This window comes from Mustela erminea, chromosome 18 (genome assembly GCF_009829155.1).
Source record: "Mustela erminea isolate mMusErm1 chromosome 18, mMusErm1.Pri, whole genome shotgun sequence".
In the NCBI taxonomy this organism is placed as follows: Eukaryota; Metazoa; Chordata; class Mammalia; order Carnivora; family Mustelidae; genus Mustela; species Mustela erminea.
The window spans coordinates 26,476,255-26,495,279 of record NC_045631.1 but is presented as its reverse complement, the minus strand read 5'-3'; the positions used below and the strand labels follow the sequence as shown (position 1 = coordinate 26,495,279).

At 38.2% G+C, this 19,025-nt stretch overlaps 1 protein-coding gene across 2 annotated transcripts in view; it reads right to left on the bottom strand.

The window, feature by feature from the left end:
• PPM1D (protein phosphatase, Mg2+/Mn2+ dependent 1D) overlaps positions 1-19,025 on the bottom strand; it is a 42,410-nt gene that overhangs the window by 9,162 nt on the left and 14,223 nt on the right. The window contains exons 2-3 of one of the 2 annotated variants that reach the window (XM_032320079.1): positions 14,750-14,975; positions 6,418-6,542 (exon numbers count right to left, since the gene is read on the bottom strand). In XM_032320079.1, the coding sequence (XP_032175970.1) occupies positions 6,418-6,542; positions 14,750-14,975 (351 nt within the window). Of the gene's footprint in view, positions 1-6,417; positions 6,543-14,749; positions 14,979-19,025 lie in introns of both variants that reach the window. The other variant, XM_032320078.1, reaches the window with a different exon arrangement.

Here is a 19,025-nt window from a genome sequence, read left to right as displayed (position 1 = left end):
GAAAACATTAATCTCTATCTCTTTTGTTTGTTGTGAAATACTCTGGGTAAAGGCCTAAATTACAAGCAAAAGGTTTGGGGCACCTGGGTGGCTCAGTTAGTTAAGCATCTGTCTGCCTCAGGTCATGATCCCAGGGTCCTGGGATTGAGTCCCAAGTCAGGCTCCTGCTAAGTGGGGAGCCTGCTTCTCCCTTTCCCCTCTGCTCCTGCCATCTCTCTCTCAAATAAAGACAGAAAGAAAATATTTTAAACCAAATAGAAGCAAAAGGTTTTCAGACAAAAGAGTGGTTTTAGCACTCTTTCAGCAGGTCTGACTTACTGCTAACCAAGAGTAAATCTCTTTGTCCTTTCTCTGCCTTACTTAAACTTCCCTTCATTAGGTCCTATCAAAAGTATTGTCCAATTAAAACACATTCACAGTCTAAGGGACAAGTAATTCAAATCAATTGTTCTACTTTAAAATAGCAAAATTCATTGCCAAATGAGCCCCTTGAAAGGTAAAGTGGCAATTCATCTCTCAGAGTAGCAAAAAAAAATAAACCCACACATGGGGCACCTGGCTGGCTGAGTTACTGGAGTGTGCCACTCTTGATCTTGGTGTTGCAGGTTCAAGTCCCCACACTGGGCATACAGATTATGTAAAAATAATATCTTAAAAAAACAAAAACAAAAACAAAACATGCAACCACTAAAAGCTAATTATAATCCAAATAAACTTACAAAGATGCATTTACTTCTTTTTTTTTTTGAAGTTTTATTTATAATCTTTTCAGTATCTTTCTTTATAAGCTTATGGATTCTCACAACTCTGAGATCATGACCTGAGCTGAGACCAAGAGTTGGACACTTAACTGACTGAGCCACCCAGGTGCCCCTTTTATTATTGTTTTAGTGCTCAAGTTGCTTTAAATTTGCCGGTGAAATTTGCTGGAACGTGAATTTTTAACAAACTCACTAGGTGAGTTGTATTCATAGTCAGATTTAAGAACATATGACATAGGCATGGTTCCCTTATTTAATCAGTTTAGAGAATCCTGGCTTTACCCGAGATAAAATGAGCAACGATCAGAACTGGGCCTTGAATTAAGTGTTTCTATCATTGGTCTATTGTTTGTACACCAAAATAGGATCAAAGAATATCATTCCTGCAGTAAAGGGAGAGCCTTTGGACACTGCGGCAAATGTTGTTAGTTGTCTCCTTGATGACCATTTCCCTTTTGTCCTTAGTAGGGGCACTGGAAGGACACCAGAGGAGAAAAAGGCCTTTCTTCTGGTTTCAGTATGTTCTCTGCTGGCTTCTGTGGCACATGGCAGCCCACAGTGCACAGGCTACCCAGTAGTCTTTACCTCTAGTGACTTAACATTTCCCCCCACTCCGTGAGTGGCTTCCCACAGAGCACTTCCAAAGAGCCTCAATTCATCTATTCTTTAAACCGCAACCAATGGGCACCTGGGTGACTCAGTTATTAAACGTAGGCCTTTGGCTCAGGTCCTTGATCCCAGGGTCCTGGGATGGAGCCCTGCGGCAGGCTCTTTGCTCAGTGGGGAGCCTGCCTCTCCCTTTCCTCGACCCCTCCCCTTGCTTGGGTTCCCTCTGTCACACTCTCTCTCTGTGTCAAATAAATAAATAAAATCTTTAAACTGCAACCAAAAATCATCCCTTGAAAACATAAATTTAAGGGGTGCCTGGGTGGCTCAGTCGGTTAAGCACCTGCCTTCGGCTCAGGTCATGATCTGAGTCCTTGGATCAACTCCCAGATCGGGCTCCCTGCTTGCAATGAAACTCTTTTCTCTCTCTTCCTTGCTCATGCTCTCTCTTGCTATCTCTCTCTCTCAAATACATAAATACAATATTTAAATAAAAAATAAAACATATTTATGATGGATGGTGATGGTTGCAAAACACTATGTAAATGAACTTAATACCACCACTGACTTGTAAACTTAAAATGGTTAAGATAGCAAAATTATGTATCTTTGTCATAATTAAAAACATACGTATACCCAAATTTAGTTGTTTCCACTCCCACTCTGCAATAGCTTAGTCTTATTCCTAAGATACAACTCTTAACCACAATCTAAAAAAAAGTCATTTTATCTATGCCTCTTATTCTCATATCTCTGTTCCAGCTACACTGGGCTTTGTCAGAGTTCCTTATTATTCTCACCTTCCTTCCTCTTATCAGAGCTGCTTGCAGATGCAGCTCCTATGCTTAGAACACACGTTCTTCCTCTCTTAACAACTAGTAATTCTTCAAACTTCAGCTCAGTATCAAATATCTCTTGCCTCTCCAGCTAGGTATAATACCCTTATTTTAAATTCTCATTAGCACATATTGAAGTATTTAGAGATGTAATTTTTCAACTCGTTTTGTGATCCGATGAATGCTTCTCCCCTTCTCTATACTGTAAGCTTCCAAGAGGACAAAGACCACATGCTTAGCACATATTGCACTCAGTAAGTATCTGTTCAAGGAATAAATGATTTGCAAGATTCACATACAATTCTATCACACAGCCACTAGAAGGCACCTTTGTTTTATCTGTATGCAAGTAATTCTAATCCTCATGAGTATCTAAAAATGGTACCAATTTCTGTTAAGCAAACTTTTCTTTCCCAAAAAGCTAGATTAAAAATGGTCATAAACTATAAGAATGGTGCTAAATACTATAATTTACTATGATCCAGTAAGTATTACCATGCAACAAGTTAAAAAAAAAAAAAGTTTAAGATTTTATTTATTTGTGGACACCTGGGTGACTCAGTCAGTTAAAAGTCTGCCTTTGGCTCAGGTCATGATCCCAGGCTCCGGGTCTTTTATAGGCTTTGGCCTAGGATCAGGAATAGCATGCACTTATAACATTTCTTTAGGTTATACATCTTGGCCAGAATACTACATAGGGAATATTGTGTCAGTCTCAGCACTATTCCTCATTAGTGATGATAATTTTGATTATTTAGTCAAGGTACTGCCTGATTTCTCTGTTCTCTAATTACTAGTTTTTTCTTTTTTAAAAGTTTATTAATTTTTAGTATCTCTACACCCAATATGGGTTATAACTCACCACCTGGAAATTAAGAGTTGCATGTTCTTCCAACTGAGCCAGCCAGGCACCCCTAATTACTATTTTTTCTCTTTTGCAACTAAAAGCAGTCTATGGGGAGATATTTTAAAACAATGCTGATATACCACTGCTTAAGTACTTTTGAGTATCTGTGCAAAATAAACATTAAGGACTATATTTCTTTCTCTCTACATAGTTAACAAATGTTGAATCAAGCTAAGGAAAAAACACAGATGGGGTGCCTAGGAAGCTCAGTCAGTTAAGTGCCCGATTCTTGGTTTTGGCTCAGGTCATGATCTCAGGGTTATCAGACTGAGAACCAATGGGGCTCCACGTCACCACAGAGTCTGCTTGGGATTATCTCCCTGTCTCCCACCCTTTGCCCCTCTCCCTGCTTGTGCTCTAGTAAATAAATAAAATCTTTTTAAAAAATCACATCAATATCTCTCTCCAAATACAGTAATAGATACCTTTTGGACTGACTAGATATTCTATAAGAAGCTCATTCAATGCTGCTATTAATTCCGTCTCTGTCTCCCCACCCTCACTACTCCAATAAAAACCAAAGTGTATGTAATAGAGAAATCTGACTGGTAGCAGTTCATAAGAAAAATATCTAACGACTGGAGCTATTTCAATAAACCAACAAATGTGGTAGGATTACTAAAAGCTAATGACAGATTCCAGGACTCTACTAGCAGAAGTACAATGCTCAGGTAGCAGGAATAAAATATTTCCATCATACTTCAAACTGTTCATACCACATCTTGCAGAATATCCTCAATTCTGGAACATTTAATGAAGAAATAAAGCAATATGACAAGAATAATGAATGGTCTGAAGCCTAGAGGAAAGACTAGAAAAACATGCTAGCTAATTTTGAATAGGTAAATGATGGTCATTATGCAGAAGGAAAAATAAATATACTGCCCTATTTTTGTTTCAGCACACAAAACTAGAGCCAATATCTGAGAGATTCATGGTGGCAGATTTTAACTGACAATTATGCAAGAGTTTGTACTTTGAAATATTAAGATTTACTGAAGATATTCAAGTAGGAGTTAGATTACTTCTTGTCTGAATTACTCTAGAGATACATAAGTCAAAAAGAAAAGTAGAAAGTAGAAAGTCTGAAACAGAAAAACCAGTTGGTTTTCCTGCTCTTTCTGCCAGTCCTTCATCTGTTCCTACTTTTCCACTACACAATCTCTTATGAGTTTCAAGGCTTAAAATGCTTGGCACACACACTTCATATATACAAAATAACTTGGCGTCTATTTTTCTAAATTGAAGGTTCAATTTTTTTTTTTAAGATTTTATTTATTTGACAGAGAGAGATCACAAGTAGGCAGGCAGGCAGAGTTGGGGAGCGGGGGAAACAGGCTCCCTACTGAGCAGAGAACCCCATGTGGCGCTCAATCCCAGGACCCTGGGATCATGACCTGAGCTGAAGGCAGAGGCTTTAACCCACATGATCCCAGGCACTCCTCAATTTACCCCTCAGTTTGAATCTGAAGTAAGACCTTGCCCTCAGTATAATTAGTTGTATTCCCCATAAAAAAAAAAAAAAACCCTCTGTTCTTGAGGTGCCTGGGAGGCGCAGTAGGGTTAAGTGTCTGACTCTTGGTTTTAGCTCAAATCCGTGATATCAAGGTCCTGGGATCAAGTTCCCTGTTGGGCTCCGCACTGAGCACAGATTTCGCTTGAGATTGATTCTCCTTCCCTCTCCCTCGGCCCCTCCAGCTCCTGTCCTCTAAAATAAATAATCTTTAAAAACAAAACAAACAAAAAAACGCTGTTCTTTAGTAATATTAATTACTTGCCAATTATCACATTCCTCCCTCTTTATCCTTGCTAACAACTGAAAGATCTATTATATCACATGGTTATACTATTAATGAATAACCTGAGAAACAGACAGCCTTTGAGTTCTGCAAAAATCTACAAATATGTAGAGTGCCTAGAATACTGCTACAGGCCCCCAAAAGTACCTTTGCCTCCAATTTTATCACCCTATAATTTTACCCACTACAGCATCAAAATGACCCTTAAAAAAAAAAAAAAGAAAGAAAGAGAGAAAGAAAAAGAACTGAGGACACCTGGGTGGCTCAGTCAAGCATTTTGCCTTTAGCTCAGGTCATGATCGCAGAGTTCTGGGATCCAGTCCCACATCAGGCTCCTTGCTCAGTGGGAAGCGTGCTTTTCCCTCTGCCTGCTGTTCCCCCTGCTTACACTCTCCCTGACAAATTAATTTCTTAAAAACATCGATCATGTCACTTCCCTATTTCAATAAACAGCAACAGTAACATTTACAGAACACTTATTATGTGTCAGGCACTGTTTTAACCACTTTACATATATTAAGTCATCCAATACTCACAACTGAATGAGGCAGGTACCATTATTAGCCCCATTTACAGCTGAAAAAACTGTCACATATATTAAGTAATTTATATATAGTAAGTGATTTGCCTTACTATATGTAATTGTGCAGTAAATAACAACATTGGCATTGGACCCTAGGAATTTTGGCTCCAAAATCTATCTCTTCACCACTGTGGTATACTTCCTCCACTCAATTACTTCCTGAAAGTATTTAAAATAAAATTCCCGGGCGCCTAGGTGGCTCAGTGGGTTAAAACCTCTGCCTTTGGCTCAGGTCATGATCTCAGGGTCCTGGGATCGAGTCCCAAGTCAAGCTCTCTGCACAGCAGGGAGCCTGCTTCCCCCTCTCTCTCTGCCTGCCTCTCTGCCTACTTGTGATCTTTCTCTGTATATCAAATAAATAAATAAAATCTTTAGAAAAAAATGAATAAAATAAAATTCCTTATCATGGTCTAGCTATAAACCCTTGTAAGGTTTATCTCTTGCCTACCACACATAATGGCTGCACCAAACTCCTTATCTTAACCTGCATGCCCTCCCTTTTTGTGTCCAAAACCAGGTAGATTAGAAAATAAGTATTTTTATTTTGTCATGAACAATTTATTTTGCTAGCTAATGAGAAAGAGACCTTTGAAGGTTCTTAAGAGAAATATAAAAGGCTGAAGTAGGGAAGCACATTTTAAAATAATTTTAAGGATAACACCAAGCCTAGACATATATATACTTCCCTAAGTACTGGTGTGAATCACCAAAGTGTTGAACATGACTCATGGTTAAAGAGCAACCAGCACTGAAATCCATTTTAACCTTCCCCTCCATTAAGTTTTAAAGCATTTACTATAACAACAGCGTATTTCTACCCCCATTATCAGTCAAATGAGGATTTAGTTCTTAGTCTCCTCTTTTATGTTACCACCATACATTGTAGAAAATCTAGTATGATTTACCAAATAGAAGTCCTACTTACCAAGTGCTCTTGCTACTGCCAGAAAAGGAATCTGGTCAATAACTGTGCTCCTTCTAACAGGTCCATTGTGAGTGAGCCGAGGTCGTTTCCAAACTACACGATTCACACCAGACTTGTTCATCACACTGAAAAAGAGTTAAAAAAAAAAATATTCTAAGCGAATAAAATAGAACAACTAAGGTAGCTTAATGTGGTAAATAACTAATATAATCAGATAATATGATCATGAAATAATGACTTATCTGTTTGAGACACAAAGATGCTTAAACCAAAATTCCTGTTCAGAGAGGAAACACAGAATAGGTAAGATTAACATGAGGAGAACTGAGATTGCTGAGGTAGTTTAGAAAGAACAGAGTAGAAGTAATGAGAAGAAAAATGAGTAGACAGCATGTCAGAGAAAAAAGCAAGATAATGTGATAACTAAGAAAACTGAAGGGAGGAAGAAGAGGTTATAAATAAATAGTGATTAAAAAACTGAAAAGGAGGGGCGCCTGGGTGGCTCAGTGGGTTAATGCCTCTGCGTTCAGCTCACGTCATGATCCCAGGGTCCTGGGATCAAGCCCCACATCGGGCTGTCCGCTCCGCGGAGAGCCTGCTTCCTCCTCTCTCTCTCTCTGCCTACTTCCGATCTCTGTCTGTCAAATAAATAAATAAAATCTTAAAAAAAAAAAAAACCAACAACTGAAAAGGAGATGTAAGATAATTTTTGATGGATTTGAGGGTGCTGAAAACAGTACAACTTCAGTTTTAGTATTTTTAATTTGATGATATAACTCAACAGAAATATCATATATTTAGATATTTCTGTAATTACAAGAATGAGAGTAGACTTTGGAAATGGATCAGCTGTAGAGATATAGATGTTGGAATCACAGAATAAGAAAACTCTTAGAGAGGGGCCTGGGTGGCTCACTGGGTTAAAGCCTCTGCCTTCGTGATCCCAGGGTCCTGGGATCAAGCCCCATATCAGGCCCTCTGCTCAGCAGGGAGCTTGCTTCCTCCTCTCTCTCTCTCTGCCTACTTGAGATCTCTGTCTGTCAAATAAATAAATAAAATCTTTAAAAAAAAATAATAAAACTCTTAGAAAGGAATCTGGCATAGCAGCAACAGAAATCTATAATTAATACACAGAATAGTATATGTTAGGTTGCCTAAAACATGGAAATACAGTCAAATCTTTAAGCAAGAAAAGTAATAATGAAACCACAACAGAGAGGCACTTGGGTGGCCCAATTCGTTAAGCGTATGCCTTTGGTTCTGGTCATGATCCTTAGGTCCTGGGACTGAGTCCTGGAACGGGCTCCCTGTTAAATGCAGCGTCTGCTTCTCTCTCTTCCTCTGGCCCTACCCCCTGCTCATGTGCACGTGTACTCGCTCGCTCTCGGTCTCTCTCATAAATTTAAAAAAAAAAAAAAACACAAACACTAGAGATGGTCTCTCAGCAGGTGCCTGGAATGACTGAAACAGTAAACTGACCCTTAACTAATCTTGACCTGCCTGAATTTAAAAAAAAAAAAAAAAATCAATGAAAGAAAGATATTCCTCTGGAAGGCTAGAAAAGGTGGCAGAAAGAGCAGCAAAGAGAATTTTCAAGAAACACTATTAGCCTAAAAATTGATATTAAGTCCACCTGACAAGATACATGCATAAGAAAAAAAAAAAGAGGGCGCCTGGGTGGCTCAGTGGGTTAAGCCGCTGCATTCGGCTCAGGTCATGATCTCAGGGTCCTGGGATCGAGTCCCACATCGGGCTCTCTGCTCAGCAGGGAGCCTGCTTCCTCCTCTCTCTCTGCCTGCCTCTCTGCCTACTTGTGTTCTCTCTCTGTCAAATAAATAAATAAAATAAAATCTTTAAAAAAAAAAAAAAAAAAAGATACATGCATAAGATGAGGTTGATCCCCAAGACTTTCAAAGATAGAGGACACTAAAATAACCTAATTAAGTCTTCTCACTTAGCGCCCCTATACATCCAGAAACCCTTTGATTACAATCTGAAATTTCATTCATCTACGGCAGGCCAGCTGACAATAATATGTGGTTTCCTTGTTGGTCATTTTTCTCATGATTAATGAGTACTAAGACATCCTGATATATATATGAGTCTTTATTAGTTTATTATGTTGACCTTGAGTAGCATGACTCTATCCTTCTAAACTAGATGAACACTGAAATGACACTGGCTTCAAGACGCTGAAAGCTGAAGACAGGACAAACAATGGTTGACCATTCTCAAAGGAATGTCACTAGAAAATACCATACACCTCAGCAGCTGCCAGCCAGTTAAGCCCCAACTATAGCTTTTCTATCTCTATTCCAACTTCAAAAGAATGAAAATACTAGAGAGAAAAGAGGTAACAAATGAATAAAAATCCTAAGAGAAGCAAAATAAAGGCATAAGCCTTATAAATGAGAAATAACCACTCTGTGAGCCAAGAAAAATATGAATATGGCAGAAGAGCCTCAACCTTCTTTCTGAAATAGACAACAAAATTATCTCACAAGAGGAAGCCAGGAGATTTAAGCAGCTCTGTCTCCTGAAACTCTGCAAAGATCGAAATGTTCACTCTGTCCTGTGTGGCCACTGAGCACCCTAACTGTGGCTAGTGCTAATGAGGAATTGAATTTTTTATTTTCATTGTAATTAAATTATACTGAAATTTAAACAGCCATATGTAGCTAGCGGCAACCATGTTAGATAGCAGAGAGGAGGAATAAAGCAAGTACAGAGTGGTCACTAAACGTTGTCAATCATTAATAACACAGAAGAGAAAGTCAGGAGTTGTTTATTTACTATCCCTTTTGAGAACCCATTTAGTTTAATTCAGAGTCCTCAAAGCAACATTGTTCTACATCATAGCAAGTTAGAAAACCAAAGCTGGTCATTTTGTTATTTTATGTTTTCTTTAATACTTACCCTCAAAAAACAATCAGGAGAGTAAAGATTAAATCTACCATTCACAAGAAGAGACACAATAATTTTGCCTTCATACTACCTTAATTAAGTCCTATTGTTCTTTCCTAAACCTGCTCCCTAAAATGTAAGGCTTAATACTTAAGTAATTATGGTAGCTACCCAAATTGTTTCCATTATAAATCTTAAGTAGGAGCCTTCTTGATATTTAATAGTCAAAGATATTATTGTCTCTATGCTTCTGAGGAACAAAAAACTAATGGTACTGGTTAAAACAAATTTTAAATCCAGCATCAAAAAAACAAAGCAATCTTATAAAAGATGCTGCTTTTATTGCACTCCCTACTGCTGTCCTGTATGATTAAAAGGCATAAACAAAGGCACAGCCTGATATGCAGAGAGCTGACTGAGCAGCAACAGAAGGCTGGAAAAACAGAGCACTGGCCAGTTGCCTAGGGTGAGACAGAGGGAAAGGAGGAAATAACTTATAATAAAACAGCTCAATTTGTGCAAAAAGACACCTGCTCCCAAATGGCAAAGAGCATCTGTCCACCATGCAGATGGTATTTTAAGCGACAAGACAAAAAACATAAACTCTAAAAAAAAGTTATTAAAAATCAAAGAATATATAATTTAACAATTCATATAGAAAAATAAAGAATAGTCCAGAAAATATTTTTTAAAAGATTAATGAAAAGGGACCAGTACTACCAATGTTAAAAATTATAATGAGCCAGAAATTTCTTTTTAAAAAGTATGCTACTCATACAAGAACATACAGTATAAAAATAGCCCAGAAAAAGACCCAAACATATACAGGAATCCAGTTTATAGTTGCAAAGCTCACTTTGCATGACTATGAGCAATGGTCTCAGATACAGACTGATCTTCACACTACAGGATCAAATAGATAACTTTGTAGGATATAGAACAGGAAACAGTATGCCAGCACGCCAGCTTCAGTTATGCTGTCTTCAGCAATCATCCTTAAGAGAAATCTAAGAGCCATTTTCTAGCACCCATAAACAAGCTTCATATGACCCACATAAACTTCATATGCCCCAGGAATCAGTGTCCTATAATAGCCTTTGACTTACCGGTCCCTGCATAAGTCAAACTGCATGTACACAGCGCAGGTAATAAGGTCTGTATAGTCCACTCAAAATCTTCTCTATCCAAATACAGTTCCAATTCAAGGATCATTCTACCATAAGCAATGTTACCTTATAATGGAACTGACATTCCATCTTAACCAGAGAAATGGTGCTAGAAGAGGGTAAACTCAAGGTCATTTTCCCATTAAAGAGGGGTTTTATGCCTGGTTACCCTTCTAATCAGTAAGAAAAAGATACATAATTGTTCTAGTAGCTACTAATGGCCATTGAGAAAAAAATATTAACTTGCAGCCCTACACACAGCTCAGATTTTAAAATTCCAGGGAGTCTAAAGGTTAAAATGTATACGATAACAACCAAAGAAGTACTAGAAAAGTGGTTCTCAAAATTACTAGAAAAGTAGTTCTCAAAATATGGCTCAGAGGCTCCTGGGAGTCTCCCAGACCTTTTCAGGGAGTCTACTAGGTCAAAACTATTTTCATAAGACCATGTGTATACAGTGGGGTTTCTGAGAGGCTATAAGATTTGATATGATATTATATAATAAAATATGTCAATATATGGATCTGTGTTAACTCAGCAGTATTTCACAAATGACCAATGCCTATGTTACAAAACCACACATAGGGACTATATATTACATGTTTCCAACTATATGATCTTCTGGAAAAAGCAAAACTACGGAGATATACAGAGAGAGGTGGTTCCCATGAGTAAGGGAAGAGGAAGGGATCAACAGGCAAAGCACACAGAACTTTTAGGAGAGTGAAACTATAATGGTGGATACCTGTCAAAACCCTAAAACATCCCTAATGTAAACTACAGGCTTAGGTGATAATGGTACGTCAATGTAGGGTCATCAATTGTAATAAATGTATCACTCTGCTAGAGGATATTGATAGTGGGAGCTGTGCATTTAATAGGAGGCAGGGAATATATAGGAACACTCTGTACTTTCCATTTACTTTTGCAGTGAACTAAAACTGCTCCAAAAAATAAAGTCTGTTAATAAAAAAAAGTCATTTAACCAAAATGGCTCTTAACTGATACACCTATGGATCTGGAACATAAGCATATAAAAAGGTCACTGATGTAATTTCAGTTACCAGGGCACCTGGGCGGCTCAGTTGGTTAAGCAACTGCCTTCGGCTCAGGTCATGATCCTGGAGTCCCGGGATCAAGTACCACATCCAGCTCCCTGCTTAGCAGGGACTCTGTGTCTCCCTCTGACCTTCTCCCCTCTCGTGCTCTCTCTCTCTCTCTCTCTCATTCTCTCTCTTACATAAATAAGTAAAATCTTTTAAAAAAATAATTTCAGGGGCACCTGGTGGCTCAGTGGATAAAGCCTCTCCTTAGGCTCGGGTCATGATCCCAGGGTCCTGGGATTGAGCATCGGGCTCTCTGCTCAGCAGGGAGCCTGCTTCCCCCTGCCCCCCGGCCTGCCTCTCTGCCTACTTGTGATCTCTGTCTGACAAATAAATACATAAATAAATAATCTTTAAAAAAATAATAATTTCAGATACCACACTATTATTAACTCTTAAGAAACTACTTCTTTTTGAGTTTTAGAATAATATCAAAGAAGACTATCTCCATAAATAGAAAAGCTATTAAAATAATCCCCCTTTTGCAATTATATACCTATGAAAACCAGTTTTACTTCTGATACTGCAACCAAAAAACATAAAAGATTGAAGGCAGAAGCAGCTATGAGAATCTAGATGTCACTTATTAAGCCAGACATTAAGCAGACTTTGTGTAAAACAATTCCAAGTCTCTCCCTAAATATCTGTTTTGGGAAACAGCTATTTTTTCATTAAAAAAAATGTTCTTTATGTTAACACAATGGGTTTACTTTTTTTTTTTTTTTTTGAAGATTTTTATTTATTCATGAGAGACCGAGAGAGAGAGAGAGGGAGAGAGAGAAGCAGTCAGAACTCGACCCCAGGACCCTAAGATCATGACCTGAGTCAAAGACAGATACTTAACTGACTGAGCCACCAAGGTGCCCAACACAGTCAGAGTGTATGGGTGTCTAGTCAGTTGAGCATCTGACTCTTGATTTCAGCTCGGGTCATAATCTTAAGGTCCTGGGATCCAGCCCACCACCAGGCTTTCCACTCAGCAGGGAGTCTGTCTGTCTCCCTTTCCCTCTGCGTCTCCCCTACTCATACATGCACACTCTCGCTTTCTCCCTCAGATAAATAAATCTTTAAAAAAAGTTATTTTTCAATGAACAAATATTTGGAAAGGTCTTTACATTTAGTTTCTAAAAATCATTATATATAACCCATATAAACAAAAAGCTCCTTGAGGTCCTCAATTTTTAAGAATAAAAAGCGTTCCGCCTGTAAGTAGGAAATATTTGTAACTACTGTAATAGATTCATAAATATTTGTAATATATTCAAAACTACTGTATTAGTAAAAATATTTGTAACTACTGTACTAGAATATAGAAGACTTTTTAATAACCTCCGAATGAGAGAACTGTATGTACAGCACAAAAAAACAAAAGTCATAACAAAAGAGACTAAACATTAAAACAAACTTCCATGTGAAAAGAAATTTCAGGGCCATAAGTGAAAGTCAGATTGTGAAAACAACAACTGAAGCACATCACATACATTAGACTAATTTCTCTAATTGTATAAGCAGCTCTTACACATTAATACAAAAAAGGCTAAAAATTTTCCCCCTAAAATGAACAGAGTATAAACAGAAATACAAAGAAAAGGAAATATACATAGCTGCTAAACAAAAAGATATTTAACTTTTCTTGTAAGACAAATTAAAATTAAAATATCACCAAGTGTCCCCTCCTTTTTAACCTAAACATCAATATGATCAAAAAGTTCTAGAAGTATATTGTCAAGGGCATCCACATACAATGCTGATGTTAATATAAACTGGTACAACCTCCATGAAGACTAATGGTTATCAATATTCAAAACATACTCCTCTTTGGCCCAGCAATTCCTTCTAGGAAATGATCCCACAAATATATATGTACAAAAAGACACACGTACAGGATTTTTCATTTTACAGTAGTGTTTGTAATAACAAAAAAAATAGAAATACACTTCAACAGAACAGTTAAACAAATGATGGTACATCCATATATGGTACAGCTTCATATCTGATTATGTATGAATCTCTATCAAAGGATACACAATAATACTGGTTTCTTGAGGGGGAGGGGAACTGGGTGGCCTGTGGGACAGTAGCAGTGGAGAGACCTTCTAAAGTATAATCATTTTATGTTACCTAAATTTTAAACAAATGAATGCTACCATTAAAAAAAAATGTGTATGTACATATCATCATACAGATTTTATTTTATTTTATTTTTTAAAGATTTTATTTATTTATTTGACAGAGATCACAAGCAGGCAGAGAGAGGGGGGAGGCAGGCTTCCTGCAAGCAGGGAGCCCGATGCAGGGCTCAATCCCAGGACCCTGGAATCATGACCCGAGCTGAAGGCAGAGGTTTTAACCCACTGAGCCACCCAGGTGCCCCCATACAGAAGATTTTAAAATTTGGTGTATTTCTGTACTACTCCTATTTTTCTGGATAGTTGAAATCACACTACAAATATAATTTTATATCCTGTTTATTTTGTGACCAATAAGCATTAACCCATATTATAAAAAATTCCCCATAGATGTGGGAGTTCATTATACTATTCTTTCTACCCTCACCTGTGTTTGAAAATTTTCATAACACCATGATTTTTCAAAATCTATAAGCATTAGGGGTATCTGATGGCTCAGTGGGTTAAGCCTCTGCCTTTGGCTCAGGTCATGACCTCAGGGTCCTTGGATGGAGTCCCACATCAGGCTCTCTGTTCAGCAGAGAGCCTACTTCCCGCCCCCCACTCTCTCTGCCTGCCTCTCTGCCTACTTGTGATCTCTGTCAAATAAATAAATAAAATCTTTAAAAAAAAAATCTGGGGCAAAGTCAGATTCAAATTGTTCTATTCTGCAATCCTAAAGACTGCTCTGTCCAGATCCTGAAAGTCATGCTTCAGTATTGATGTAAAAGGTGATCAATAAATCTTTGTATGTATTATTTGACTCCCATTCAAATATTATTTCCCCCTGGAGCCATTATCAGAAATAAAACAGTCAGCTCAAAATAATGACATAAATATGAATACAGATCAGTACTTTATCAGGAAAACTAAAAATCTGTAATACTGAAAAAGTAACTTCACTAAAAGGGAGTAACAGGTCAATCTAGTAGTAAAGCAGAAAAGAACAAAATAGAACCAAGAGAGGAAAGACAAACAGCAAAATGATTACCTCCCACCAAGTCCTTCGATTCGTTCTCTTTCCTTGGGAAGTTCTGGCTTATGGTCCTGTGTCACCTCCACAGCTCTGACAAAATCATCCTTCGGGTCATCCTGAATTCCAAGAACCACCCCTGAGTCACCCACGTGAGCTACATACATCTTCATGCCCCGTATGATGACCACACTGGCAGTTGTCCCTGACGTGCTGGGAAGACCTGTCATAGTCTTTGGCCATTCTGCTGTAATAAAAAATAAAATATTTTACTCTTCCAGACATAAACATTAATATGGTATCAGAATAAAAATAGCAATGCGTGCTGAATTAGCATGTTAAAACTTGAGTTAGCACAGGATAAATTTTAAAAACATTTTGAAAGCTATTAAAAAAGAACTTGTGTTCATTTCTTCATCAATATAGTAATGAATTAATTTTATAAATAATATAATTTTATTACAACCATCAAACCAATCCTAGGAGAAAAATATTACAGGACAGATTTACTAGTTCCACATCTCTTAGTCCCAACTACATTTAGTGGCAGGTATGTGTTCAGAGTTGTTTGTTGTTTTTTTTCTGTAGCTTAGCATCTATGTATTAATCTCTCTTTTAAGATTTTTAGGAAAAGGTACTTGATTTGTTTTTGAAATAGCTATTTTAGACATTCAAAATCTATGGTTCCATGCTAAGAGCTTTACACGTATTATCTCAAATAATACTTGCATTAAACCTATAAGATTGGTAAAATTAGTCCCATTATTTTCCTTTTACAGATGAGGAATCAATAGTTTGAATAGTTAAAGTTGTTTAAGATAACTCAAATATTAAGTGGCAGAGATCTGATATATTTAATTCCAAAATCTTATATTGACTAATCACATTCATCATTTAATAATTCTAAAATATTCTGTAATATTAAACTACAATTTACAGCTTAAGATAGCCAACTGAATCCAAACAACTGACATAGGCTCCTCACCAAAATCCCACTGAAAGAACAGAATATAAACATTAGAAAAAGTCCACAGCAGTCATGAAACACAGAGGAAAGTCATACACAAATCTGAGGAAACCCTGGAATCTTAAAGAAATGGAATTATACTAAGGGAAAAATCAGAATACAAAACTTGTAGTCCAATATAAGTGAAAAGCACAATTGTAAAGGCAATACATCAGTTTTCCCTCTTAAAAGTCCCTGAAAAGCTCTAATTCAGAGACAGTGACAAAGGCTGAGATAGGAATGGACAGTAGAAGCTTGGCAGATTTATTTAAAACTGCAGGAGCTAGGTCAATGCCTAAACTCTCTGCACAGTAAAAAGTAAAATATTTTAGTTCCTAAGTGACCAGTTCCTATAATAACCTCTCTCTCTCTCTCTCTTTTAAGATTTTATTTATTTATTTGTCAGAGAGAGAGAGAGAGAGCAAGCGCGAACACCAGCAGGCAGAGTGGCAAGCAGAGGCAGAGAGAGAAGCAGGCTCTCTGCCAAGCAAGGAGACTGATGCTGGACTCGATCCCAGGACCCTGAAATCATGACCTGAGCCAAAGGCTTAACCAACTGAGCTATCCAGGTGTCCCTAGAATAACCTCTCTTAAGGGAAGTGATGCATCTGTTGATAGAGACAAGAGGGTCTCAACCAAGATGGGGCATAAGAAAAAGGGCCTTAAAAACTGGATGGGGGGGGCACCTGGGTGGCTCAGTGGGTTAGGCCGCTGCCTTCAGCTCAGGTCGTGATCTCAGGGTCCTGGGATCGAGTCCCGCATCGGGCTCTCTGCTCAGCAGGGAGCCTGCTTCCTCCTCTCTCTCTCTCTCTGCCTGTCTCTCTGCCTACTTGTGATCTCTCTCTGGCAAATAAATAAATAAAAATCTTTAAAAAAAAAAAAAAACAACTGGATGGGGCACCACACAACTTTCAAAGCCACAAGGCAACTCTAGCATAGTCAGACTAATTAGAGTTCTTTTCTTTAAAAAAAAAAAAAAGAAAAAAAAGATTTTATTTATTCATTTGAGAGACAGAGATGACAAGTAGGCAGAGTGGCAGGCAAAAAGAGAGGGGGGAAGCTGACTCCCTGCTGAGTAGAGATCCCGATTTGGGGCTCAATCCAGGACCCTGAGATCATGACCTGAGCCAAAGGCAGAGGCCTAACCCACTGAGCCACCCAGGCACCCCTAGACTTCTTTTCTTTACAACATTACATAGCTGAAAAGACATTTCTTGAATCCTTCAGCGCATCTCATCTCATCCTGCAGAGGGAATCCACCCTACAGAATGCCCTGTCACCACAGCAGAGGGCTGCTTGCAATAATGAAATAATGACCCTCACAATTGCTGAGGGAAAAAGAATGGCTACCAATATTAATGAAGCTAGAAATTCATAAATTTACGCATGTAAAACGAACTTCAACAGAACCAGACACATAGTAAGTGCTCAATAAATGTTAATTTTTATTGTTATGATCATTATTTAAGAAAAGCAAATAGCCTAAGAGGAGTCAAGAATATACAAAGAGATGGGACGCCTGGGTGGCTCAGTTGGTTAAGCAGCTGCCTTCGGCTCAGGTCATGATCCCAGCATCCTGGGATCGAGTCCCACATCGGGCTCCTTGCTCGGAGCCTGCTTCTCCCTCTGCCTCTGCCTGCCATTCTGTCTGCCTGTGCTCGATCTCTCCCCTCTCTCTCTCTGATAAATAAATAAAATCTTTAAAAAAAAAAAAAAAAGAATATACAAAGAGAAAATGGCCCCCAAGAAAACATCTGCGGAACAATCAAAAGCATTTATAGATTATTGGCTTTGATAAGGTTCAGTAAGGTTACCGAATATAGACATTGTTATATTTAAAAACAAACAATGCTATCTCCATAAGCCCACCACAAAAAATTACAAAATGTAACTTTTAAAAAAGATACCATTCACAATAGCAGCAAAAGGTATACTGTATCTGGGAATAGTGCTAACAAATCTCTAACAAGACCTTTATGGAAAAGTTGTAAACTAGTGGACCAAAAGAACAGAACAGTGAGCACAGAAACAGACCCATGCATTTTTAAACACTTGATATATGATTAGTAAAGAAAAGACTGACTTTCGGGGGTGCCTGGGTGGCTCAAGCAGTTATGGGATTGAGCCTCAGGGTCAGGCTCACTACTAAGCAGGGAGTCAACTTCTCCCTCTCCTTCTGCCCCTTCCCTCCCATTCAAATAAATAAAATCTCAAAATGAAAAAAAAAAGGGGGGCGCCTGGGCGGCTCAGTGGGTTAAAGCCTCTACCTTCAGCTCAGGTCATGATCCCAGGGTCCTGGGATCAAGCCCCACGTCGGGCTCTCTGCTCAGCAGGGAGCCTGCCTCCTCCTCTCTCTCTCTGCCTGCTTCTCTGCCTACTTGTGATCCCCGTCTGTCAAATAGATAAATAAAATCTTTTTTAAAAAAAAGATTGACTTTTGGTACATGGAATTGCAACAAGATTACACAAAATAAAACAAAATAATAAACTAAACACTTTGGGTTTCTGATGCCAAGCAAAAAACAAAACAAACAAAAAAATTCCAGATACATTAAATGACAATATGAAAAGCAAAGCGAAAATAGCTTAGAAAATACAGGAAGGTATACTCATGACCTCAGAATAGGAAGGGACTTCCTAAAGACAAAGGATGGACTAGCCATATAAAGAAAATGATTAAGAAGCTACACTACCATTAAATTCAAGAATTTCTGTTCATCAGGGGCACCTGGGTGGCTCAGTGGGTTAAAGCCTCTGCCTTCAGCTCAGGTCATGGTCTCAGGGTCCTGGGATCGAGCCCCGCATCGGGCTCTCCACTCAGCAGGGAGCCTGCTTCCTCCCCTCTCTCTCTGCCTGTGTCTCTGCCTATTTGTGATCTCTCTCTCTCTCTCTCTCTCTGTCAAATAAATAAATAAAATTAAAAAAAAAAATTCAAGAATTTCTGTTCATCAGGGGCACCTGGGTGGCTCAGTGGGTTAAGCTTCTGCCTTCAGCTGGGGTCATGATCTCACGTCCTGGGATCAAGCTCAGCAGGGAGCCTGCTTCCCCATCTTTCTCTCTGCCTGCCTCTCTACCTGCTTGTGATCTGTCAAATAAATAAATAAAATCTTAAGAAAAAAAAAAAAAAGAATTTCTGTTCATCAGAAAATACTATTACTAGAGTGAAAAGACAGTCACAGAATGTAATTTATAATAACACACCACAAAGATGGTATCCAGAATATAAAAATGCTCCTACAAAACAAATCAACAAGACAAACTATGCAACAGAAAAATGGACAAAATGCT